This window comes from Sus scrofa, chromosome 10, assembly GCF_000003025.6.
Source record: "Sus scrofa isolate TJ Tabasco breed Duroc chromosome 10, Sscrofa11.1, whole genome shotgun sequence".
Taxonomy (NCBI): Eukaryota; Metazoa; Chordata; class Mammalia; order Artiodactyla; family Suidae; genus Sus; species Sus scrofa.
Genome location: NC_010452.4, coordinates 46,773,790 through 46,801,434, shown reverse-complemented (window position 1 = coordinate 46,801,434; position 27,645 = coordinate 46,773,790). Strand labels below are relative to the sequence as shown.

Sequence of the window (27,645 nt, the reverse complement as noted above, 5' to 3'; positions counted from 1 at the left end):
TCTTGTCTTGCAGTTTTGTGTTTCATTTCGTACTTTATCACCTGACGAATAGGACAAGAGGAGAAGCTAGAGATGCGGACAGGAAGTTGAGATAAAATCAAAGACTTGAAGGCAAGAAAGTTAGCCAAGGGAGTAAATGGAGGAAAGACCATTCCATGGCAGAAGGAGCAGCTACAACGAAAGAGCGTGAGAGCTAGCGAGCAACAGCCCGCAGCCTCAGGGCTAGAGAGCAAGGGAAGCGGGATTACGTGCCGGTAGGGCTTTGCTGGGTTTTACTCTGTAAAATGTGGAGCCATTGCAGGATTGAGAGCAGAGAAATGACATAAACTGACTTAGACTTTAATCAGATCGAAACTATTGTTAAGAAGAGACTACAGGGGACAAGAGAAGCCTTTTGGGAACTACTGCGATAACCAGAGCTGGGGGGTTGGGGTGTGAGGGGGTGATGGTGGCTTGGGCTTGATGGGAACAGACAAGCCAACAGGTTTTGTTGATGGATGGATATGGAGGGCAAGAGAAAGTGGACCCTAGGGACCACCTACTGAAAGGGGGAGACTATGGAAGGAGCAGATTTGAGGGTGGCCCTTTGGAGGGGGGCTGCTTGGACAACTAGATGGGTGTTGGTTAAAAACACAAATATGTGTCGGTTACGTAAGTCTAGAGTTCAGAGAGCCATCTGGGCTGAGGAAATAAATTTGGGAGTTGTAAATAAATAGGCAGTATTTTAAATATAATACTGAAGGGAATATTGGAAAAAATAGTGAAAGCTACAGATGTCATTTATCATATGTTTACTAATTGTCAGGAACAATGCTGGACTTTATGGATTGGTTCATTTAATTCCAACAAAATAAGAACGGGTGGGACAAAATAAGAGGGGGGTATGTACTGTCAGGTACCGGAAGCGCCAATGGTCTCTGAGTTCTCTGATAGGTTTTGTAGGGAATCCCATCCATGCCTGATGCAGCAACAAGAAACACAGCTCTCTCTCCACCTCCGAGTGGGGTAAAGACGTGGCCAGGCTCCCCTCTGGGATCAACTTCGACTCTCCAAAGGGGGCCCCGCCCACGAGCTTTAGCGCACAAATGCCGGTTCGCAGGGGGTGGGGCCCGAGCGAGGGAAGGAGAGACTCAAGGAAGGAGCCGGGCGCTCGAGCTGCGGTGGGCGTTGCGAGGTGAAACAACAGTCGCAGAGGCCGTGACAGTTGGTCTCTCCTGGCCCAGTCCAGCCCACGGATCCGCGGTGGAGAACACGAGCACCGCTCGGCTCGCTTGCAAGCTCCAGGGTAGGGCACCCAGGCCTGTCAAGGACCGCCGAGCAAGCGTCGCCGGGACAGCTGGCCCCGCAGGTGAGTGGGCGCGTCGCCAAGGGATCTGGCCCTGCCGCCCCGCCCTGCGCCTGCTGGGCCCCGCCCCGAATCCCAGGCTCCGCCCACTCTGCTCCGCCCCTTTTGCTCCGCGACTCCTAGGGGTGCTGGAGCTTTGTCCTCTGCCTCGCTCCTTTTTTTTTCTTTCTCCTTTCCTCTTTTTCAGGAAGGGACTTTGCATTTCGATTCTGCATAGTTTCCGGGCAGCCTCGCGTCCCCTTTGTCTTTAGGGGTCGCAATTCCGGGGCTCCTTTCTGAGTTCCTCTTTCCGGGCAATCTTTTGATCCCCAGTTTTAAAGACACTTTCTCCAACTCAGTCTTCTCTAGGGAGATTTTACCTTACAGACGCGATTGTTGATTTCTGGCAGGAAAAAAAAAAGTTGGAGGGGCCAGAGAAGTCACATTAGTCAGCTCGTGGGGGTCCCCGAAAGGAGTGGATTTGTGCTGCACACCTGGATCGTGGGCCAGGAAGGCCTATTTTGGGAACCAGTTTTGTTTCTTAACTGAAAACCCAAAAACTGTAGGAGTGGAAGTGTGAGAACTTTAGAGATGAGTGGAGACCTTTTCACAGTTCAGGAAGCAGAGGCCTGAGGGGGTTGGGGGGGGGGTGTGAACTGACTTGGCCAAGGTTATGTGCCAGTGGAAGGGTTCCTTTACTGTATCTTGCTATGTCTAGGAACAGAAAAAAATAAAACGAGGTAAGAAATGAAAGATTAGCGATACCGGTGCTCTTGGGGTTTTATTATCACCATTGATGTAAAAGCACTTTGCAGCGCAAGAAGGTGACGGACTGTTACATCGAAGGGAGTTTGAGATGGCTGGATACACCAAAGGCTTCTAGAACCGCAGACTGTCAGGGTTTAACACTGGTGGGATTTTTTTAAAATACCCATATACACCCTAGTACTGTTGAATAAAATTTGATGTTTGCGAACTAGAAAGTCAGGCATTGCCATTTCCTGTTGCTACAGATACAGTTTAGTATTACAGAGGTCAAATGTACTTTGTAACAATCATTTTTTTTTTGCCACAACTGTCAATAAAGAAACCACTAAATTTCAAAGTGATGAAGGTTACTAGCAGAATTAGTGCTGCCACATAATTTCTGAGACCCACTGAAATGTTTTAAGGAATATTTAGTTGCTCTTTCCTAAATAGTAAGTTGTAAGAGAAACCAAAAAAAAAAAAAAAAGGGAATTTGCACCAGAACCAACCACCATATAATATCCTATAGCCACTAGGGTTCCTATTACAGTGAAAATGCATTTATATTCCCTTTACATATTTTGGGAAAGCAGAGTTTTGAAATGCCTGATAATGTTTAGAGGATACATATTTCTCCTAGTGGTTCAGCTGTATGCAGTGTATTTTCTGCTCTATTAAATGTAGCATTTTTATATTTATAGTTGACATGATTGTTTTGTTTAGAAGTGACAAAAGGTTACATAGATAACATTCAGAAAAATACTTTTTGAATCAATATGGGTAAAGAAAAGTATTTTATTATGGGGAGTTCCTGTCATGGCTCATCAGAAAAGAATGCAACTAGTATCCATGAGGATGCAGGTTCGATGCTTGGCCTTGCTTAGTGGGTTGGGGATCCGGTGTGGCTGTGGCTGTGGTGTAGGCTGGCAGCTACAGTTCAGACTTGACCCTAGCCTGGGAATCTCCATGTGCCTCAGGTGCAGCCCTAAAAAGACAGAACAAAATATATATGGAGCTATGTACATACCACTGAGAGAATTATGGTTTTGAAATAGAACATCAATGCAGTGGCTTTTAGAATGGTACCTTAGTAACGTAATCTAAATCTAGAGAATATAGGAGGAAGCATGTGACCAACTTATCTTCCCACAGCGATGAAGTAATGAGTACTTGTGTGTGATTTATACATGGACTGGAAACAAATGACTCTTAGCTTCCTAACCGTTTCCATTATCTTTTTTTATTAACCACTTAGAGAACTTGAACCCTACAATTTTAGTATCAAAGAAGCCTTTATCTGAAATTCAGCAATTCCTGTCAATTTTATTTCCATTTCATGTTTTCCTTTCTGGTAAATAGTAGGTGAAGCTAAATTGATTGTACTTGTAAAAGCATATATTATAAAATGCCTTTTCATCAAACCTTTGAAACCTGTCCAACTCATCATTTGGTTGGAATGATATCACCCCTTGTTAAGTGGTGATTATTTTGCCTTTTGTTTTGTGCTTTAATGTTTTGCTTGACTTCTTTGACATAAAAGCATTTGCTGTTATAAGGGGACAATGTCCAAAAATATGAATTCTTTTACAGGGTATACTTTATTAGGTCTGGTTTTAATGTAGTCCAGCCAATAGAAACATCTTTAAATATAAGGATGAATTCAAGAAATCGTGGTGAAAATTCTGGGCACTTTATTTTAATAAATGACTCTAACATATATTAGTATGTAATGATTATATATTAAAATATAATCATATATGATCTACAATATGTACTATATAATATTATAAATAATAAGTGTTAAATGAATGATTTATTTTGGCAGTGAAATAAGAGGTAGCCAAACAAACAAGTACAAGATTATCTTTGCAAAACTGGCTGTAAGAGTTTAGTGACTAGACAGTACATGAAAGGGAGCTAAAAATTTAATTTCAAAGGCTACAGTGTTTTAAAACCATTGATCTTAGTATCATTGATGAGGACAGCCAGACAGCTTTTGTTGACTGTGTCCTTAGCCCATCTTCTCACATTGGGATACGGTGACCTGAGTTAATAGACTGCAGTGACTGGTGTTTCCCCAGCAGTTAAGAAAAGGAAAAGGGGGGAAACATCCCTTCCCAGCAAGAAGAAAAGAGAGTGAGAAGACTGATCTTACACCCCTTTTTGGGGGGTGGGGAGAAACAGGAAGATAAAGTTTTCAGTATGATTAAATGAAATGCCAATGGGATATTTTGACAAGCTCCTGAGTAAAGAAGAACAAGAGTGTGATTTAAGAAATGTGCAAACTATTGCCTGAAATACTAGAATCAATACACAGCCTTTAGGACATCATAACTCCAAAGGCAATTTTATTTGATGAAGACAAAAACCCCAGTTCTTTATGGATCTTTCAGAGAATTATTTTATTTCCAAAAGAGCATGAGTCCTTCTTACTCTTGACATTGAGTGTTTAAAACCTAATATAATGGATTTACAATGAGATCCTGCTCTGTAGCATTGAGAACTATGTCTAGATACTTAAAGCACAACAGAACAAAGGGAGGAAAAAAATGTATACATGTAAGTGTAACTTGGTCCCCATGCTGTACAGTGGAAAAAAATAATAAAAAATAATAAAAAAATAAAACCTAATACAGTTAATGGGATCCTTAACGCTCTAATTTTTTTAAATGCTAGTTTTGTTCATTCTTAAAGGGACTTTCAAAACTGTCAGTATGACGTTACCTATTAATGTTGTTTTGACATCTTTCAGAAATAATTGGTAACAAGACCTCCGTAGCCATGGCTAGTTCTGACGTGAAACCAAAATCCATAAGTCGTGCCAAAAAATGGTCAGAAGAGATAGAAAATCTGTACAGATTTCAACAAGCAGGATATCGAGATGAAATTGAATATAAACAAGTGAAACAAGTTTCTGTGGTAAGATTTATGCCTCCACACACCTGAATTCAAAATGAGTTTGTTAGATGGTGAAAAGCATTCAAACCAGCAAAAAACCACCCACAAGAAAGAGCCAGAGAATACTGGAATTCACTCCACCCCTCTCATTTTATTGATAGGAGACTAAAGCCCAGAAGAATGATTTTCAGGCAGACTGGGGCAAAAGGTAGTTTCGCAGCACAGAAACATTAAGTATTTTCTAGCTTTTACTGAGCAACTGTGTTATGCTAAATGAATCTTTTATTCATATGGTAGAATAAATCTTTTATTCATAGAGTAGACCATAAAAGCAGAGTCTTTTTCCCTCACTAAGGTACTTCTTTTATCAGCTACTCGGTTTGCTGTAGAACTGAATTCTTTCTTTCCTGATTCTTTATTTTAACCACCAATTATAAAGGGGCTTAACCACAAATTATAAATTCTGCTTTAGGTGACAAAAAACTCCTGATTTTGGTCATGTATTCCCAGCTTTCTTGAGAAATTAGAGACACAGTTTTCTTTTCAAAGACTAGACCAAAATCTAGACATGGCCCCAGTTTATAATGCGATTTTTAAAATTCATTTATTCTACTGAATACTAGGAGACTGAATTTTAAAGAACATTATAGAATATGACAGAGTATTCACGTGTTTTAATATTTAGACTTGAGGTTACAACCAGGTGCTTAGTATTGAATTATTTTTTATCATTAACTCACTATTTTTCAGGGACTAATTCATGTGTGGGTTTTTCATATCCCAATATGCTTTCTCACCTTCATTCTACTCTTAAATCTTTATTTAAGACTTCCTTAAAAAGTATATAGGGAGTTCCTGTTTTGTCTGAGCAGGTTAAGAACCCAACTTTGTCTCTGTGAGGATTTGGGTTCGATCCCTGGCCTCACTCAGTGGGTTAAGGATCTGTGTTGCTGTAGCTGCAGGGTAGACTGCAGATGCAGCTCTGATCTGGTGTCGCTGTGGCCATGGCGTAGGTCACAGCTGCAGCTCCCATTTGACCCCTAGCCCAGAAACTTCTTCCATATGCTGCAGGTGCAGCCATTAAAAAAAAAAAAAAAAAAGTAGATAGGAAAAAAGATGGAGGCAATACAGAGCTAAAATGTAAGACATGCTTTCATTTACCAGATTTCAATTTAATAGAGGTTAGTAGGGTTGGTGAGGAATGAAAAATATGGACCAAATGAGAAAGTGTGTGACGACTGTGACTTCCATATAGCCATTTTTCGCATATCTACTCGCATTTTACTTTTTGGTCCTCATTACTAAATTACTAAAAGGGAGTTTTCAGGAGTCCCCATTGTTGCTCAGTGGTAACAAACCCATCTGGCATCCATGAGGACACAGGTTCATTCCCTGGCCTCACTCATTGGTTAAGGATCCCGGGTTGCCATGAGCTGTGGTGTTGTTCACAGTTGCAGCATGGATCCCGCGTTGCTGTGGCTGGCAGCTACAGCTCTGATTCCACCCTAAGCCTGGGAACTTCCACATGCCACAAGTGTGGCCCTAAAAAGACCAACAATAAATACATTTTTAAAAAGCCAGCTTTTGTTATTGTATCATCTGTGGCTTTTAAATAGGGAAAACACAAACATTAGCATTTTGATGCTGTTCAAAAATAAGTGGCATGCACCTTGCCTTAAGATTGGAAGGCCCCTAAAAGTTGTATAAAAAACCAGAATCATGTAGGCAGAGTAACTGTATAGGCACTGCTGCACCTACACCCCTGTCTGTATATTAGTGTGACTGAGATAAGGTGAGATTTAAGGAAACACAAAGAACATCCTTCAAGGGGAAGTCCCAGAATTACCTGAGGCGTATGTTTGTGTGTGTTTGTGTGTGTTGAAGGGAAGACCTCATCCCCTGTATGACTGAACCATTACAGAGAGGTTTTGCATTTCACTTCAGTGTGTAATTATTGGGTACCTACCATGTGCAAATTTCTGTGCCAAGTGCTTTAAAATGGTAAATATATAGCAAGTGCCAGACCTCAAGAACTTTAGTGGCCAGTGGGAAGCCCACAGGAGTTGCATTCCTTCTGCTCAGGCTTTGCATCCTTGCTCTGCTCTTTGGCTGAGTAACCCTGACCGAGCTTTGTAACCCTCACTGAACTCAACTGTACAATGGTGATGGCAGTGCCAGCTCTAGAAAATTTTCTCCGGAATTAAATGAAATCGTGTGTTGGAAGAGCCAGACATTGTAGTAATTTGCTGAGTGAAAGCCTGGTGTTTGGGGAATGATAGCTTTTATTATTCTTCTGACTTGGAGTGGAAGATTAAGAACGAGCAGAACAATAAAGCCTTATGCAAGTGAAGATATATGCCAAAAAAAAAAAAAAATAGAGGTAGACAAACATCATTCAGGTATAATCTTCCAAAAAAGCTTCACCCATTCCCGCAAACAAGGCATTTGCAGTGGGCCTCAAAGTGCAAGGATGGAGGCTAAAAGCTTGCCTTGCCTGGCAGTGGTCTGAAGGGTTGGTTCAACATCCTTGCCCTCAACTGATGCCTGCGTGCTTATGGACACTATTCGTGCTTGCTGATATCCTCTTCGCCAAGAGCTGGCGTAAGAACCTCACCTCCGCCTCCACCATTCGCTAAGGAATAAAGGTTTCCAAGGTTGAATGGGAGGGATGGAGTGGAAAGCAGAGAAGAAAACATTATCAAACAGCAAAGAGGTATACAAAGAAAACAGTCTAGAAATGAATCAGACAGAGATAGCAGAAAGTGGCGGTGGGTGTTCTGAAGAAGCAGCAGTGTCCTGTTTCTTCATGGAATGAGCTGGTTGGGGGACCCCCCAGTAAAGGAAAGAGCCTGCTCTTGGCCCCAAGAAGAAGAGAGCAGAAATGATGTCTTAAGAACATTGTCCCTTTTTCTCTGCCAAGGGTAACAGAAGCAACGAAAGGCAGGCTTGACCTACATGATGGAAAGCCTTGCTTTTTTCTATGCTGTACCTGACAGAGAGCCTGCCAGGGTTTACCAGACAGGCTGCCACCCGTTTTTGCCAACTCCTAAATAAACGAGAAGACAGAAGAAAGCGAAACTACGTCAGGAGAAAATAAAGGATGTGTGCTCTTTTGTAGTCGAGCCGTTTCGCCATCCCAGTTGGGAAGTGATGGATTTTTAAGTGTGGGATTGGAGTACAAAAGAGCTGCCTGTCGAGCTGGTGGCGAAGAGGACTTGGTTTTTACACCGTCGATACGAAATTCGAGTGAAAGGGTGTTGACAGTGATCGAATAGGTCTGACACAGTCCGGAAGCAACACATCCAACCACAGCGGACATGCCTTGACCTAAGCGAGAAGGTGTAACATGAATCTGAAGAGGAAGGGGAGAAAAATGTCCAAACTAGATCGAGCCAAGCCATCAAGTGAGCCAGTCAGTAGGGAGAACGAGAAAGATTGGTGGGGAGGAGGTCAGAAGAGATTGCTGAGGACTGCGGTCATAACCTCCAATTTCTATGAAAAATTCAGTGTCAAGGTGTGAACTTGAAACATAGACATGAGAAAATACATATGCATCTTTTGATCTATCGCTGGTCTAGCTGCTCCTTCAGTCACCCCTGTGGCATCAGCCATCCGCAGTGGGTGCTGTCTGAATGCGGCCCAAGCATAGCCCTAATTTCCTCCTTGGTATTTTTTAATGTATTTATTTATTTGTTGGCCACTCCCATGGCTTGTGGAAGTTCCCAGAGCCAACGATCCAAAATGTCACTGCAGAGACCTGAACCATAGCAGTGAAAACGCCGATCCTAACTTGCTGGGCCACCTGGGAACTCCAGCTATTATTTTTAGAAGTTACCAATACTGCCTGAAATCCTTGGTATACATAAGAAGAAGTTTAGATTATTTTGAATGTTCTATCTTGTCCGCAGAGTAGAAATTTAGATCTAGAAATTGGGATCAAGGGAGAAGCCCTGAATTAAGTGTTCTACAGGATAAGGTTGCAACTTAAGATGTGTTGTATGGGATTTCCTGATGTGGCACAGCAGTCATGAACCCAACTAGTATCCATGAGGATGCGGGGTGCCATCCCTGGCCTTGCTCAGTGGGTTAAGGCTCTGGCATTGCCATGAGCTTCGGTGTAGGTTGCAGATGTGGCTTGGAACCTGCATGGCTGTGGCTGTGGCGTAGCTTGGCAGCTATGACTCCAACTCGACCCCTAGCCTGGGAACTTGTGTATGTCACGAGTGTGGCCCTAAACAAACAAATAAAAGAGAATTTTCATTACCGTATCACCTGTGGCTTTTAAATAGGGTGCAACCCTAGAAAGCAAAAAAAAAGAAAAGTGTGTGTGTGTGTGTGTGTGTGTGTGTGTGTGTAAGTATCACTAAAAGCTAAATACCTTTAAATTTAATTTTGTGCTTCAATTGTTTGATGTGACTTGTTCTTTTAACTTTTTGATGGTAAAATATTATATAAAAACAACAGTGGGATTTCAGTATTTGTATTCCGGTTTTTGCTATACAGGTAGATCGTTGGCCAGAGACAGGATATGTGAAGAAACTTCAGAGAAGGGACAATACTTTCTATTACTACAACAAACAGAGGGAATGTGATGACAAGGAAGTCCACAAAGTGAAAATTTATGCTTACTAGCCTTCCTGATATTTCCTGTCATTATCTTTTAAAAATCCATTGTTTCATTCTGCATCATGTAAGTGACTGTCATTGTACAAAATTCCCCAAAATGCAGACTCTGATGGCATGTTTTGAAACACCAAAGCCATGAAGCTTGGTCTCTACTAATCATCCTGTTCTGTTCTAAAATATAACTGCAGTAGCTTTCCACTGGTACCCGCCTTGGTCTGCTTCTTCCTGTTTTAACTGTGGCAGCGTAACTTCTATGCAGGGGATCCAAGAGCCCTCACTGCAGTCCTTCCAGGTAAGGTTATGTAGATGTTAGTGCCCCACCCCCACCCCAACTTTTATCACGTTTCTGGACCATCACTTTGAACCGCATTGTGCATTGTGCAGCCCAAGGGCTTCTCTGGCCTAGAGAGTCCTTTGCCCATTGCCTAGTTGACTGGAAATGCCAAGAAGTGACAGTGCTTGAGGCAGAGGATTATCAAAGGCCCAGCCATGCGGCTCCCTTGGAGAAATCAGCCTGAGGTTAATCTTTAGTTGGGTGCAGCAGGATCTCATTGAACACCAGCCTGAGTAGGAGAGATACTGGTTACCTCCCTTCCTTGCCCCTTACCCCACTCCCCTGCCAGTGGTCCTTTCCCTCCTGAACCACTTCCTTGGGCCTGAAGCCTTGTCCAGGGTTTGGCTTCTGGTCCCCCACCCCCCACCCCAATAGAAAACTTGTTCCAGTGCTTCCTGGAATCACTGCAGAAACAGCCTAAGTGCCGACGGGCAAGTAAGGCAATAATTAACCCGTAAGACTTCAGAAATCCCTCCAATAGTGAGTCTTGAGGGCTTTGAAATTAAATACATGAAAGGTATCATTTTTATTATAACTTCTCTCTTTATTTTTATTTTTGTCACTGATAAGACTTTTGATTTGTTCCCATTGATAAGTTCTGACCTTCACATAGATTTGGGGGTAGAAGCTCATATCTATCCATTCATTCAAATTCAGTTCCCCTTTTCCAGAGGTATCTGCCCCATGAAGCTCTGTTAGTTTTTCCCAATTCAAAATTGTGCCTTATTCAGAACAGACACATTGTGGAAAGGAGAGAGAGGCAGAGTCTCCAGAATTAAACACAGCCCTGCCAACACTTGGTTTTACCAAATAAGACCCATTTCAGACTTCTGGCTTCCAGAACTGTAAGAGAATAAACTCAATGCTGTTTGAAACTCCTTGGTCTGTGGTGATTTGTCAGAATGGCAGTAGGAAACAGACAGCTGCAGAGAATAGATGAAGTCAGTAACCATGTGAAACTGACAGCACTAATAGCCTGAACCTAGCCAGAACCCAGATTGGGACTTGAACCCATAGTTTTTATTTTATTTTTTTTAATTTTATTTTTTGTCTTTTTGCCTTTCCTAGGGCTGCTCCCTCGGCATATGAAGGTTCCCAGGCTAGGGGTATAATCGGAGCTGTAGCCACAGGCCAACACCAAGCCACAGCAACGCGAGATCTGAGCCGCGTCTGCAACCCACACCACAGCTCACGGCAACGCCACTCGACTTAACCCACTGAGCAAGGCCAAGGATCGAACCCGCAACCTCATGATTCCTAGTCGGATTCGTTAACCACTAAGCCACAACGGGAACCCCGAACCCATAGTTTATAAATTAGAATCACTCATCCGGTGTATGGACTTACTGAGGTTTGGGTTCTTTATGCATCTGCACAGAAGGAATTCAGTGAGAGACAAAGTGATAGGCAAGAAATAGAATTATTAAGGTAAGACACTTGTGAGAGATGCAAGCAGGCAGGCAGGGAGGCTCTGCCTCAAGGATCAGTTGGGGTACAGTCTTATAACCCTGGGGTAGTGGGAAAGGACCACCTCTTCCTCTTTCTTCAAGTAGTAGCACCTCTTCTTAACCCATAAAAGAGTATTTGACCCTATGAGGTCAAACTAGGACTGTAATGGTGCTTATTCAAATCAGCAGAAGTGTGGTCCTTAAATTCCTGCCCTTGGTTTGAATCTGAATCCAGACCTTACCCCATCCCCTGCCCAATGATCTGAGCCATATCTCACACCTTCACTAGTCAAGCAAGCCTGCCTTGTTCTGATGGCCCTCTTGAGCAGTTATTAACTTACAGTGATCTTCCAAAGTCCCCTAGCTTTCCATCTCTATCTATGATCCCCTATTGTGACTTCTGCAAGTACATGTGCCTACTCCGTCACTATCACATCTAGTCTCGAAGTCAACATGAGCATCAGCCACAGCCTACTTTTTGTAATATTTCGTTACAGGTTGATTCAATCCAAAGAAGTTGGTCAGGTAGGGTTTGCCTGGAACGCTCTCAGTAATTAGCTCCAATGTTCTAAAGGCCACTGTGTCTGTCTGCAACAAGATTAACTTCAGAAACATGGCCTTTGGGACCATGGGACACAATTTTGGTTTACTCAGTCCATGTGTCTAGTCTTTTCCCAATGTGCCTTATGGTGGGCATAACTCGTGCCAACCTTTCTTTAAAAATGGGCCAACAACTTTCTTGGCTCTTTTTGACCACTTTTCATAAATGCCTGTGCCTGCTGACCACCATGCTCCTGCTGAGAACAGTGTCCACAGTCAGTTGAGTGTCTGTTCTGTGGTGGGACTTGACCCACAGGCCTTGGTCTATGGTGTTACCAAACTCTGGCTGCTTGCCACTCAAAGGCCAATAATCAACCAATGGGACCTAGTTAAACTTAAAAGTTTTGCTCAGCAAAGGAAACCATTAAAAAAAGAAAAGAAAAGACAACCCACAGAATAGGAGAAAATATTTGCAAACAAAACAACCAACAAGGGATTAATCTACAAAATATACAAACATCTCACAGAGCTTTATATCAAAAAATAAAAAACCCAATCAAAAAATGGGCAGAAGATCTAAAAAGACATTTCTCCGAGGCAGACAGACAGATGGCCAAAAAACACATGAAAAGATGCTTAACACGACTAATTATTATAGAAGTGAAAGTTAAACGACAATGAGGTATCACCTCATACCAGTCAGAATGGCCATCATCAAAAAGTCTACAAACAATAAATGCTGGAAAGAGTGTGGAGAAAATAGAACCCTCCTCCACTGTTGGTGGGAATGTAAATTGGTGCAACCACTATGGAGAGTAGTATGGAGGTTCCTTAAAAAACTAAACATAGAACTACCATATGAGGGAGACAGGGATTAAGATGGCAGAGAAGGACTGGAACTCACCTTCTGTCATAAAAGCAACAAAATTACAACCAACTGCTGAACAACCTTCAGCCAAATAGACTGAAAACTATCAAAAAAGGATATCTTACTCCAGAAGACAAAGAGGAGGCCACATCAAGATGTAGGAAGGGTGATTATGTGATATAAGCAATCCCATACCCACTGGGTGGGCAGCCCACAAACTGGAAAGTAACCATCACAGAGGCTCACCCATGGGAGTGAGAGTTCTGAGCCCTATGTCAGGTTCCCATTCCTGGGAATCAGGCATTGGGAGGAGGAGCCTCCAGAGAATTTGGCATTGAGAGCCAACAGGGCTTGTGCTCAGAAGCTCCATGAGACTGGGGGAAGTGGACTCCTTCCGTGAAAGGCATACACAGGCTTCCATGTGCGCTGAGTCTCAGGGCAAAGCAGAGACTCCAAAGGAATCTGGGTCAGACCTGACTGCAGTTCTTGGGGGATCTCCTGGGAAAACAGGGGGTGACTGTGGCTCATTGTGGGGGAAGGACATTGGAGGCAAATCTCAGGAATAATCAGCATGTGCTCCTCTAGAGGTGGCCATTTTGGAAAACTCTGGCCCCACTCATCAGCACTGAAAAGCCCCAGGCCAAACAACATCTGCTTGGGGGCACAGTCCCACCCATCAGCAAACAGACTGCCTAAAGACCCTCCAGGCACAGAGCTGCCTCTAATATCACCTAGAGACAAAGCCCCACGCAGCAGAGGGATAAGAATCAGCTCTACCTACCAGTGGGCAGGTACCAGTACCATCAGGAAGCCTGGAGGAAGCCCGTGTACCAACTTCACCCAAAAGGGGAGCAGACATCAGAAGCAAGAGAGGCAATGACCCTATGTCTGCAAAAAGGAGACCACCAAAAATCAACACAAAATGAAAAGACAGAGAATTATGACTCAGATAAGGGAACAAGAAAAAAGCTAAGTGATATGGAGATTAACAACCTCCAAGAAAAAGACTTTAGAATGATAATAGTAAAGGTGATTCAAGATCTTGGAAATAAACTGGAGGCAAAGATTCATAAATTACAAGAAACAATGGCATTCCTGTTGTGGCACAGTGGTTAATGAATACGACTAGGAACCAGGAGGTTGCAGGTTTGGTCCCTGGCCTCGCTTAGTGGGTTAAGGATCTGGCATTGCCATGAGCTGTGGTGTAGGTGGCAGACGCAGCTTGGATCTGGCATTGCTGTGGCTCTGCTGTAGGCCGGTGGCTACAGCTCTGATTGGATCCCTAGCCTGGGAACCTCCATATGCCATGGGAGGGGCCCTAAAAAAGGAAAAAAAAATTACAGGAAACAATGAACAAAGAAATAGAAGATTTAAGGACTAAGCAAGAAGAGATGTAAAATACAACAACTAAATAAAAAATTCACTAGAGGCAACCAACAGCAGAATACAGGAGGCAGAAGAATGAATAAGCAGGGTGAAGGATGGACTAGTTGAAATTACTGATGCAGAACAGAAAAGAGAATAAAGATTGAAAAGAAATGAAGAGAGTCTAAGAGAACTCTAGGACAAGTTAAATGCACCATAATCCATATTATAGGGATGCCAGAAGGAGAAGAGACAGAGAAACGGACATAAAAAATATTCGAAGAGATAACAGCAAAAAATTTCCCTAACATAGGAAAGGAATCATTCACTCAAATCCAGGAAGCACAGTGAGTACCATATAAAATAAACCCAAGGAGGAACACCCCAAGACACATATTCATCAAACTGACCAAAATTAAAGATAAAGAGAAAATATTGAAAGCACTAGGGAAAAGAAAAAAAAATAACATACATGGGAACCCCAATAAGGTTATTGGCAGGTTTTCAGCAGAAACTCTGCAGGCCAGAAGGGAGTGGCATGATATATTTGAAGCGATGAAAGGAAAAAACCTACACAAGTATTACTCTACCCAGCAAGGCTCTCATTCAGATTTAAAGGAGAAATCAAAAGCTTTACAGACAAGCAAAAGCTAAGAGAATTCAGCACCACTAAACCAACTTTATAACAAATACTAAAGGAACTTCTCTAGGTGGAAAAGGCCATGACTTGAAACAAAAATGACAAGGCTCACCAGTAAAGGCATACAGATAGTGAAGGTAGGAAATCATCTGCACAAAAATATGCTACAAAAACCAGAAATCATGAGGAGGAGGATACAAATGCAGGACACCGGAGATGCACTTGCAATTAAGAGACCAACAACTTAAAACAATCTCATATATATATATAGACTCCTATATCAAAACCTCATGGTAACTGCAAACCAAAAATCTGTAATAGATACACACACAAATAAGAAAAATCAACTCAAATACAACACTAAAGATAGCCATCAAACCACAAGAGAAGAGAGCAAAAGAAGGGAAGATAAAAGACCAACAAAAACACATCCAACACAGTTAATAAAATGGCAATGAGAACATACTTATCATCACATATCTTAAATGTAAATGGACTAAATGCCCCAACCAAAAGGCATAGACTGGCTCCATGGATACAAAAACAAGACCCATATATATGCTGTCTTCGAGAGACTCACTTCACTTCTAAGGACACATACAAATTGAAAGGGAGCAGACAGAAGAAAATATTCCATGAAAATGGGAATCAAAAGAAAGCTGGTATAGCAATACTCATATCAGACAAAATAGACCTTAAAATAAAGAATGTTGTAAGAGACAAAGAAGGGCATTACATAATGATCAAAGGATCAATCCAAGAAGACAGAACAATTCTAAATATATACACACCCAACATAGGATCACCTGAATATATAAGGCAACTGCTAACAACCTTAAAAGGAAAAACTGACCATAACACAGTAATAGTGGGGGACTTTAACACCCCACTTACAGTAACAGACAGATCATCCAGACAGAAAATCAACAAGGAAACACAGGCTCTAAATGAAGCATTAGACCAGATGGACCTAATAGATATTTATAGGACATTCCATCCAAAAGCAGCAGAACACATGTTTTTCTCAAGTGCACACAGAACATTCTCTAGGATTCATCACATCATGGGCCACAAATCAAGCCTTGGTAACTTTAAGAAAATTGAAATCCTATCAAGCCTCTTTTCCGACTGGAAATCAACCACAAGGAAAAAACTGCAAAAAACACAAACACATGGAGACTAAACAACATGCTACTAAACAACCACTGGATCACTGGAGAAATCAAAAAGGGAATTAGAAAATACCTAGAGGCAAATAACAACAAAGACACAACAATCCAAAACCTAGGGATGCAGCAAAAGCAGTTCTGAGAGGGAAGTTCATAGCAATACAAGCCCACCTCAGGAAACAAGAAAAAGCTGAAATAAACAACCTAACTTTACATCTAAAGCAGCTAGAGAGAGAAGAACAGACAAGACCTAAGTTAGCAGAAGGAAAGAAATCATAAAGACCAGAGCAGAAATCAATGCAATAGAAACAAAGAAAACCACAGAAAAGATCAATGAAACGAAAAGCTGGTTCTTTGAAAAGATCAACAAGATTGATAAACGCTTAGCCAGACCTATCAAGAAAAGAGAGAGGACTCAAATCAATAAAATTAGAAATGAAAAAGGAGAAGTTACAAAAGACACAACAGAAGCAAAAGGATCCTAAGAGACTACCAAATGCAACTATATGCTGATAAAATGGAAAACCTAGAAAAAATGGAGAAATTCTTAGTACAATTTTCCAAGACTGAACAGAAAACGTGAAAGGACCAAAAACAAATACTGAATTTGAAACTGTGATTAGAAAACTTCCAATAGGAGTTCTCTTTGTGGCTCAGCAGTTAACGAACCTGGCTAGGATCCATGAGGATGCAGGTTCTATCCCTGGCCTCACTCAGTGGGTTAAGGATCTAGCTTTGCAGTGAGCTGTAGTGTAGGTCATAGATGTGGCTTGGATCCTGCATTACTGTGGCTGTGGTGTAGGCCAGCAGCTCTAGCTCTTGATTCAATCCCTAACCTGGGAACTTCCATAAGGCTCAGGTGTGACCCTAAAAACAAACAAACAAACAAAAAAACAACAACAAAAAAAACCCATGCAACAAACAAAAGTCTAGGACAAAATGGCTTTACAGGCCAATTCTACCAAACATTTGGTGAAGAGCTATTATCTACCCTTCTGAAACTATTCCAAAACTGCAGATTAAGGAACACTCCAAAAGGCATTCTATGAGGCCATTATTGCCCTGATACCAAAACCAGACAAAGATACCACAAAAAAGAAAATTACAGGCCAGTACCACTGATGAAAATAGATGCAAAAATCCTCAACAAAATACTAGCAAACTGAATCCAACAATAAACTAAAAGGATTGTACACCATAGTCAAGTGGGATTTGTCCCAGGGATGCAAGGATTTTTCAATATCTGCAAATCAATCAATGTAATATACCACATTAACAAACCAAAGTATAAAAACCACATGATCCTCTCAATAGATGCAGCAAAAACTTTTGACAAAATCCAACACCCATTTCTGATCCAGATGCTCTAAAAAGTGGGTGTAGAAGGAATATACCTCAACTTGATAAAGGCCACATAGGACAAGCCCACAGCAAACATCATTCTCAATGCTGAAAAGCTGAAAGAATTCCCACTGAGGTCAGGAACAAGATAAGGATGTCTGCTCTCACCACTACTCCTCAACATAGTTTTGGTACTCCTAGCCATGGCAATTAGAGAAGAGAAAGAAGTAAAAGGAATCCAAATTGGAAGGGAAAAGTAAAACTATCACTGTTTTCAGATGACATGATACTCTATCTAGAAAATCTTAAAGATGCTACCAGAAAACTGTTAGAGCTCATCAATGAATTTGGCAAAGTTGCAGGATACAAAATTAATACACAGAAATCGACTGTACTTCTATATACCAACAATGAAAGATCAGAAAGAGAAATTAGGGAAACAGTCCCATTTATCATTGCATCAAAGAGAATAAAATACTTAAGAATAAATGTACCTAAAGAGACAAAAGACCTGTATTCTGAAAACTATAAGATGCTGATGAAAGAAATAAAAATTGACACAAACAGATGGAAATACATACCATGCTCTTGGATTGGAAGAATCAATATTATCAACATGACTATACGACACAAAGCAATCTACAGTTTCAATGCAATCCATATCAAAGTACCAAGGACACTTTTCACAGAACTGGACAAAACACCTCAAAATTTGTTCGAAAGCACAAAAGGCCCAGAATAGCCGAAGCCATCCCTAGAAAGAAAAATGGAGCTGGTGGAATCAGGCTTTCTGACTTCTGACTGTACTACAAAGCTACCGTCATCAAAAACCACATGATACTGGCACAAAACAAGAAATATAGATCAGTGGAACAGGATAGAGAGCCCAGAATTAAACTCACGCACCTACAGTCAACTAATCTATGACAAGGGAGGCAAGAGTATACAATGGAGAAAAGACAGCCCCTTTAATAAGTGGTGCTTGGAAAACTGGACAGCCACATGTAGAAGAATGAAATTAGAACACTTCCTAACACCATACACAAAAATAAATTCAAAATGGATTAAAGACCTAAAGATGTAAGACTGGATACTATAAAACTCTTAGAGGAAAACATAGGCCAAACACTGTCCAACATAAACCAACAATATCATCTCAGATCTACCTCCTAGAGTAATGACAAGAAAAACAAAAATAAACAAGTGGGACCTAATTAAACTTAAAAGTTTCTGCACAGCAAAGGAAATCCTAAACAAAACAAAAAGACTACCCACAGAATGAGAGGAAATATTTGCAAATGAAGCAACTGACAAGGGATTAATCTCCAAAATTTATAAACACCTCCTGCAGCTCAACACCAAAAAAATAAACAACCCCACCCATCAAAAATGGGCAGAAGATCTAAACAGACAATTCTCCAAAGAAGACATACAGATAGCAAAAAGCACATGAAAAGATGTTCAACATCATTAATTGTTAGAGAAGTGCAAATCAAAACTACTATAAAGTACCACTTTACACTGGCCTCCTGCATGTGCACCATCTGCCTGCACATTAACTAAGGGGAGCCTAGGGGTAAAGAGTACATCATTCTTTAATCACTTAATTCTTCACTCTTATGCCTTCTAATCCAGGAAAGAAATCAACAGGTTAGACAAGGCATTGCGTACATTCAGTAGAGCAGAAGTTAGGAGGTAGGTTAAATGTTATTTCTCATTTCTATAATTCGGGTTTGAGGAAAACAGAAGTGGATAGACAGGAAAGGGGCAAAAGGGCTGCTTACAATGATGGCAAGAGCCTCCCAGCCAAGACAGCACCAGTGCTGTTCCACGCTAGGCACCGGGGCTCAGCTTCAGGAACAGCTGTTCTAACACTGCAGCACAGAGTTGCCAGTTTCAGACTGCCAAATGAAGCTGCAAGAGGGCCAGGCTGTCCAGATTTGGTCCAGTGTCTGCAGGGTGAATGAACCCTGATCCAGGACCCCTCTCTCCTGGGCATCAGAAACTCATCTTGTTTCTACCACTCAACTGCACTTGGTGATGCTTGCCAAAAGCTGCAAATTACTCACTACCCATGGATCCCTCCACGTTCGGGGGTTCTCAAGCCTGGTTGCACAATGGACTATCACAAGGAAGTTTTAAAATGATACTGATCCCTGGGCCCCACCCCACCCAGATCTCTGGATGTGAGATGCTAGGAAAAAAAAATATATATATATATATGTGTGTGTGTGTGTGTGTATCTCATATATATGTGTCTCTGTCCTCAATTGCTACACAGAGTTCCTGAAACCCTTGCAACTTCCTAAGTGTGAGACCACCCCCCACCAAAGCATGTCTTGTTCTAATATTTACCTCTGACCCCATCCCTGACACAGAGCTCCTAAAATCCTTGTAAATTCCTAAGTGATAAAAGGACTGGAATCACCTTTTGTCCAATTGACATGGGTTCCTGGGGGGGTTCTTGGATGGGGGCTAGTCTCTTGAAAGACTGCTTGGAATTTTCAGCCCTCCTTCCAACTCCTCCAGAGATGGGAAAGGAGCTGGAAATGAGCTAGTGATCCATCATGCCTATGTGAGGAAGCTTCCAGAAAATCCCAAGAGTAGAGGGTTTGGAGAACTTCCAGGGATGGGAGGCAAATACATACTTACTGAGAGGTTGATGTACCTCCACTCCCAAGAAACAGAAGCTCCTGAGCTGGGGGTCTTCCCCAGACCTCAACTCATGTATCTTTTCATCTGGCTGTTCTCCTGTATTCTTTATCATATCCTTTAAATACTGGTAAATGGAAAGTTCCCACTGTGGCTCAGAGGGTTATGAACCCAACTATGATGCCCAACCTCGACCCCCCCATTAGTTAAGCCAATTGCAGACGGATAGTTACCCATGGCCCCAAAGAGTCTACAGAACTTTCCTAACTCAAGGAAGCCTGGCTAATAGAGAAAGAGGTGGAGACATTTTTACATGAGCCAAGCAAGGAATCTTTGAGGAGGAGATGGCAGACACCACACTTTTATTTTCCCCCCTTTTTCAGCAGCCCCTGCAGCATACGGAAGTTCCCAGGCCGGGGCCCAAATTTGAGCCACGGCAGTGACCTATGTGACAGCTGCGGCAATGCTGGATCCTTAACCCACTGTGCCAGGCTGGGCATCAAACCCACACCACCCAGAGACAACACAAGAGGCCGTGGTCCAGAAGCTGATGAACTGTACATTTAAGTCACATCCCTGTCTTTGTGCTTAGCTATGGTTACAGCTATTTCCTGGGGTGTCAGATCCCCATAATAATTATGAAGTGAGGAGTTCCTGTTGTGGTTCAGCAGGTTAAGAATCTGACTAGTATCCATGAAGATGTGGGTCCAACGCCAGGCCTCACTCAGTGGGTTAAGGATCTGGCGTTGCTGCAAATTGCAGCATAGGTCACTGCTATGGCTTGGATCTGGTGTGGCTGTAGCATAGGCCGGCAGCTGCAACTCCAATTCAGTCTCTAGCCTGGGAACCTCCATATGCTGCAGGTGCAGCCATAATACATAAATAAATAAATAAATAAATAAATAAATAGCAATGAATTGAAGATAATATAAAAAAGGGAATGTATATATATATGACTGTACATTTTGCTTTGTAGCAGAAATTGGCATGACATTGTAAATCAACTATAATTTAATAAATAAATACCAATAAATACCAACCAGTGAATCCCAGGCCTCTGTCCTCACCCATTTCTTTTGCTTTTTTTTTTTTTTTTTTTTTTTTGCTTTTTTTTTTAGCCACACCTGCAGCACATGGAAGTTCCCAGGCCAGGGTCAAATCAGAGCTGTAGCCGCTGGCCTATGCCACAGCCATAGCCACAGCCACACCACATCCGAGCCACGTCTGTGACCTACACCGCAGTCTGCAGCAATGCAAGATACTTTAACCCACTGAGCGAGGCCAGGGATCAAATCCACATGCTCATGGACTCTAGCTGGGTTTTCAACCCTTTGAGCCACAATAGGAACTCCCTTGCAGATTTTTTGATGATGGCCATTCTGACAAGTATGAGGTGATATCTTGTTGTTTTGATTTGCATTTTTCTAATAATTAGTAATGTTAAGCATCTTTCCATATGCCTGTTAACTATCTGTTCGTCTTTTTTTTTTTTTTTTTTCCCACACCTACAGCATATGGAAGTTTGTGGGCCAGGGATCAAACCTGCACCACAGTAGCTCACACGACTGCTGCAGTGACAATGCCAGATCCTTAACCTGCTGCACTAAAAGGAAACTCCACTATATGTCTTCTTTGGAAATATCTATTCAGATCTTCTGTCCATTTTTTAAATTGGGTTGTTTGTTTTACCTCTGAGTTGTATAAGCTGTTTATATACTTTGGATATTAACCCCTCATCAGTCACATCATCTGCAAATATTTTCTCCCATTCCATAGACTGTCTTTTCATTTTGTCAGTGGTTTCTTCCGCTGTGCAAAAGATTTTAATTAGATCTCATGTGTTTGTTTTTGCTTTTATTTATTTGGCCTTAGGAAACAGATCCAAAAATTATTGCTGTGATTTATGTCAGAGTGTTCCACTTGAGTTGCCTTTTAGGATTTTTGGTCAGATCTTAGGTCTTTAAACCATTTTGAATTTATTTTTGGATGTGGTGTGAGGGACTGTTCTGATCTCATTGTCTTACTGATTTTTATTGATTGTACCTATCCAGTTTTCTCAACCCCACTTATTGAAGAAACTGTCTTTTCTCCATTGTATATTCTTGCCTATTTTGTTGTAGATTGATTGACATAGCTGTATGAATTTATTTATGGGCTCTTTATTCTGTTCCATTGATCTGTGTGTCTATTTTTATGTCAATAGCATGCTGTTTTGATTACTGCAGCTTTGCAGTACAGTCTAAAGTCTGGGGTTGGGGGGTGATGCCTCCAACTTTGTTCCTTTCTCTCAAGATTACTTTGGCAATTCAAACTCTTTTGTGATCCCGTATGAATTTTAGGATTATTTGTTCTAGTTCTGTGTAAAATGTCATAGGTATTTTGATAGGGATTGGATTAAATCTGTAGACTGCTTTGGGTAGTTTGAGCATTTTAATTCTTCTAGACCAAGAGCATGGGACATTTTTCTATTTCTTTGTATCATTTTCAGTTTCTTTCATCAATGTTTTATAGTTTTCAGAGTATAGTTCTTTCACTCTTTGGTTAATTTCACTCCTAGGTATTTTTTTATGTGATTTTAAGTGGGATTATTTTAAATATCTTTCTGATATTTCATTATTAGTGTAACAGAGTTCTGCGTATTAATCTTATACCCTGCAATCTTGCTGAATTCATTTATTAGTTCTAATAATTTTGGGGTGAAGACTTTAGGGTTTTCTTTTTTCTTTTTATGGACATGCTTGTGGCATATGGAAGTTCCTGCCCAAGGGCTGAATCAGAGCTACAGCTGGGGCCTATGCCACAGCCACACATGATCCAAGCCACATTTGTGACCTCAGCTTATAGCAACTTCATGTCTTTAACCCACTGAGAGAGACCAGGGGCCAAACCTGCATCTTCACAGAGACAACATCAGGTCCTTAACACTCTCAGCCTCAATGGAACTCCACTTTAGGGTTTTCTACATAAAGTATCATGTCATCTACAAATAATGACAGTTTTACCTCTTCTCTTCCAATTTAAATACTTTTTCTTTTTTCTTTCTTTTTTTTTTTTTTTTTGGTTTGATTGCTGTGGCTTAAGACTCTCAATACTATATTAAACAGAAGTGGCAAGAAGGAGCATCTGTCTTGTTCCTGAATTTAGTGTGAAAGTTTTCAGCTTTTTACCATTGAGTATGTATTGACTGTGGGTTTTTTGTAAATTGTCTTTATTATGTTGAGATATCTTCCCTCTATACCCACTTTGATGAGAGTTTTTATCATAAATGGATGTTGAATTTTATCAAATGCTTTTTCTGCATCTATTGTGAGGCTCATGTGCTTTTTATCCTTCCTTTTGTTAATATGGTATATCATATTGATTTATTTGGGAATGTTGAGCCATCCTTGTTATGCTGGAATTAATTCAACTTGATCATGGTGTGTGATCTTTTTAATATATTGTTGGATTCAGTTGGCTAATACTTTGTTGAGGATTTCTGCATCTACATCCAGCAATGATATTAGCCTATTATAATTTTCTTATTTGTAGTGTCTTCATCTGGCTTTGGTATCAGAGTAATGAGGGACTCATCAGATGAATTTGGGAGAATCACCTCCTCTTCAGTTTTTTGAAATAGTTCTAGAAGGAGTTCTTCTTTATAAGTTTGGTTGAATTCCCTTGTGAAGTTGTCGGGTCTGAACTTTTGTTTGCTAGAAGTGTTTTAAATTACAAATTCAATTTCACTTCTAATGCTTGGTCTGTTCAAATTGTTTATTTTTTATCAGTCTTGACATGTTGCATGTTTCCAGAAATTTGTCCATTTCTTCTAGGTTATACAATTTGTTGGCATATTCATAGTATTCACAGTATTCTCTTATAATTTTTTGTGTACATGTGGTATTGATTGTTATTTATCCTCTTTTGTTCATTATTTTATTGATTTAGGTCCTCTCTCTTTTCTTCTTGGTGAGCCTGGCTAAAGTTTTATCAACTTTGTCTTTAAAAAAAACCAAAAAACAGTTCTTTGTTTCATTGATCTTTTCTATTTTAAAATCTCTATTTATTTTTCTCTCTGATCTCTATTATTTCCTCCTCTCTGCTGACTTTGGGCTTTGTTCTTCTTTTCCTAATACTTTTAAGGTTGTAGGTTGTTGTTTACTTGAAATTTTTCTTGCTTCTTGAGGAATGCCTCTATCACTATAAACTCCCCTCTTAGAACTGCTTTTGCTGCATCCCATAAATTTTGGAACACTGTGTTTCCATTTTCATTTACCTTAAGACATTTTCTTATTTCCTCATTGACCATTGGTTCTTCAGTAGCATGTTGTTTAGTCTCCATGTGTTTGTTCTTTTCTCATTTTTCTTTTGTAGTTGATTTCTAGTTTTGTACTATGTGGTTGGAAAAAAATGCTTGATATAATTTTATCCTCTTAAATTTGTTGAGGCTTATTTTGTGGCCTAGTATGTGATTTATCCTGGAGAACTTTCCATGTGCACTTGGAAAGAATATATTTTATGCTGCTTTGGGATATAATTTCCTGTAGACATCTATTAAGTCCAACTGGTCTATTGTGTCATTTAAGACTACTGTTGCCACATTGACTTTCTGTGTGGAAGATCTGGGTATTGATGTCAGAGGGTATTAAGGTCCCCTACTATTATTGTATTATTGTTCATTTCTCCCTTTATGTCTATTAGTATTTGCTTTATATATTTAGGTGCTCCTGCATTGGGCATGTATATGTAAATGAATGTAATATTCTCTTCTCATATTGATTCCTTTACCATTATGTAATGCCTTTGTCTTTTGTTATAGATTTTGTTTTAAAGTCTGTTTTACCTGATATGAGTATTGTTACCTCGTCTTCTTGTCACTTCCATTTACATGAAATATCTTCTTCTTACTTTCAGTCTGCAAGTCTTTAGCCCTGAAATGAGCCTCTTATAGGCAGCATATTGAAGGGTTTTTTCCATATAATCAGCTACCCTATGTGTTTTGATTGGAGTGTGTAATTCTTGATAGGGATATACTTATTGCCATTTTATTACTTATTTTTCTGTTGTTTTGTAGTTCCTCTCTGTTCATTTCTTTTCCTTTTTGTTTCTACCATGTGGTTTGATGATTTTCTTTAGTAGTATGCTGGGGTTCTTTTTGTTTGTTTTGTGTATATATTTTAGGTTTTTGATTTGTGGTTATCTTAGGGTTCATACATGTTGACCCATAATTGTATCTACTCATTTTAAACTCGTAGAAACTTAAGCTTTAACACATTGTAAAAGATCTACATTTTTTCTCCCTTCCCTTTTATGTTTTTGATGTCATATTTTACATCTTCATGCTTATCCCTTAACTTTACTGTAGTTATAGCTGCCTTTTTTTTTTTTTTTTTTTTTTTTTTTTTAGTGGCACGCCTGCAGCATGTGGAAGTTCCCAGGCTAGGGCTCAAATCAGAGCTGCAGCTGCCAGCCTATGCCACAGCCACAGCAATGTGGGATCCAAGGCATGCCTGCAACCTACACCACAGCTCAGAGCAATGCTGGATCCTTAACCCACTGAGGGAGGCCAGGGATCAAACCTGCATCCTCATGGCTACAAGTGAGGACTGTTACCACTGAGCCACAATGGGAACTTCCTGCTTTTAAAATTTCTGTCTTTTAATCTTCATACTCTCTTATTTAAGTAATCTTCAATCCATGCTCTATATCTGCCTTTCCTAGTGGATTTTTCCCTTTCATATAGATTCTTAATTTCTTTTCCATTTAGAGAAGACCTTTCAACATTTATTTTAGGGTAGGTGTAGTATTGATGAATTCTTTTATTTTTTGCTCAACTAAGAAGTTATTTATGTTTCCTTCTATTCTAAATGATAATCTTACTGCAAGAGCATCCTAGGTTGAAGGTTTTTCCCTTTTTCAGCACTTGAATGTATCATGCCACTCCCTTCTGGCCTACAAAGCTTCTACAGATAAATCCCATGTAAATACTCTTTTGTTTTTTAATACCTTTAGAATTCTCATTTTAACCTTTGCCATTTTAATGATCTTATCTTTGGTGTTGGTCCTCCTGGGTTCATCTTGTTTGGGACCTTCTGTACTTCCTATACCTGGATATCAGTTTCCTTCTTCGAGTTTGGAAAATTTTCAGACATAATCTCTTCAAATACATTTTCAATCTCCTTTTTCCTTCTTCTTCTGGGGAACTTACAATGCAAATGTCGTCACATTTAATGTTATCCCAGAGATCTTATATATTGCTTTTTTTCCCCATTTGTCTTTCTGCTGTACTGATAGTGTGGTTTCTGGTAATCAATAGAGTCAATTTTTGTCTCTAATTCAGTTAATTTTTTTTTAAACTGGTGTTTCAAATTCTTCATATGGTAAATTATTCGTGTCTTTATTTAATTTTTGCAGGGTTTTATCTTCCTCTTGCAACTGAGGTCCTCTCCTTTTATTTATTCATTTATTTATTTATTTTGTCTTTTTGCCATTTCTTGGGCCGCTCCTGCGGCATATGGACGTTCCCAGGCTAGGGGTCCAATCGGAGCTGTAGCTGCCAGCCTATGCCAGAGCTACGCAGCGCAGGATCCTAGCCGTGTCTGTGGCCTATGCCACAGCTCAGGGCAACGCCGGATCCTTAACCCACTGAGCAAGGCCAGGGATCGAACCCACAATCTCATGGCTCCTAGTCGGATTCGTTAACCACTGCGCCACAACAGGAACTCCCCGTCCTCTCCTTTTAAATTTGCTTAACTCTCTCCACCTCTGTGAATTTAGGTGAAACAGTTACCAACAGTGATCTCTTGGTGTGTGTGGTGGGGGCGGGGGGATGTTTCTTATGTGAGCGTTTTCCCCATGCAGATTGCATGTGCTCGCTGCCTTTGGTGAGGAAGCTAGACTTTAGAAGGACATCTATCATGTCTTTTCTCAGGAAGTGCTGGCAGTGTTCACTTTGGTAGGTGGTATGGCTGGAGATGGAGGAACTACAGCCTTCAGGCCTATCAGGTGATGTTTCCTTATGCTCAGTTGCCATTATCACCCTATCAGGGGTAGAGTCTGCTACCATGTTGCTGGAACAGAAGCCATAAGGTCAGGATTAAGCTGGCTGTGTTCCTTTTAAGGTGTGTTTTTCCTTTGCTGCAAAAAAGAGGCGTGCTGAAGAAAGTGGAGTTCCTGTGTACACAGAGATCCAATTTTCTGCCTCCATACGTGTCCGCAGTTGCACTGAGATACAGCCCATGGTCACATCTTTTCTCCAGCCGTGGCTGATCTGATGTTGTGGTGTAGAGTGGGTGAGGCTGGGCATCTGCTCTGTTTAGGCTGGGGAGCACAGCCAGGTGGTCATAGGAAACACAGCAGCTGCTAGGGTAGACCTCTCTCCAACCTGCTTAGGCATCAACCAGAACCCATACACTCTTCACGAGTGGAGCCCAGGCTTCTCCAGCCTCTCTGTCTGTACCAGCAGTTCTCAGCCAGCCAAGGTACCTTGTCTCTTCCAGACCTGAGGCCTGGAATGCTCAGTCTATGGCCCAATCTGCTTACTCCCCAGGGCAATCTTATGGGGAGTCCAAGCTCCCTTTTCTTCTGAGTCCCCTTCAAGGGCCACAGGCCCCAACCCTATACTTTTCTTTCTGTCCCACTCAATGATGTATCTTTCTTACAGCTTCGGTTGTATAGGAGTCCTTCTGCTAGTTTCCAGTGAGAACTGTTCCAC

General features: G+C 41.0%; 1 protein-coding gene across 3 annotated transcripts in view; it reads left to right on the top strand.

The window, feature by feature from the left end:
• Window positions 480–27,645, top strand: part of MEIG1 (meiosis/spermiogenesis associated 1) — a 29,136-nt gene continuing 1,970 nt past the window's right edge. Inside the window, exons 1-3 of one of the 3 annotated variants that reach the window (XR_002336352.1) lie at window positions 834–1,348; window positions 4,824–4,990; window positions 9,473–9,887. Coding sequence is in view for 2 of the 3 variants with exons in the window: in XM_003357746.4 (XP_003357794.4) it covers window positions 955–1,348; window positions 4,824–4,990; window positions 9,473–9,601 (690 nt within the window). In the remaining variant the exon portion in view is untranslated. Of the gene's footprint in view, window positions 1,349–4,823; window positions 4,991–9,472; window positions 10,935–27,645 lie in introns of those variants that run through there. The other 2 variants (XM_003357746.4, XM_021064838.1) reach the window with 2 other exon arrangements.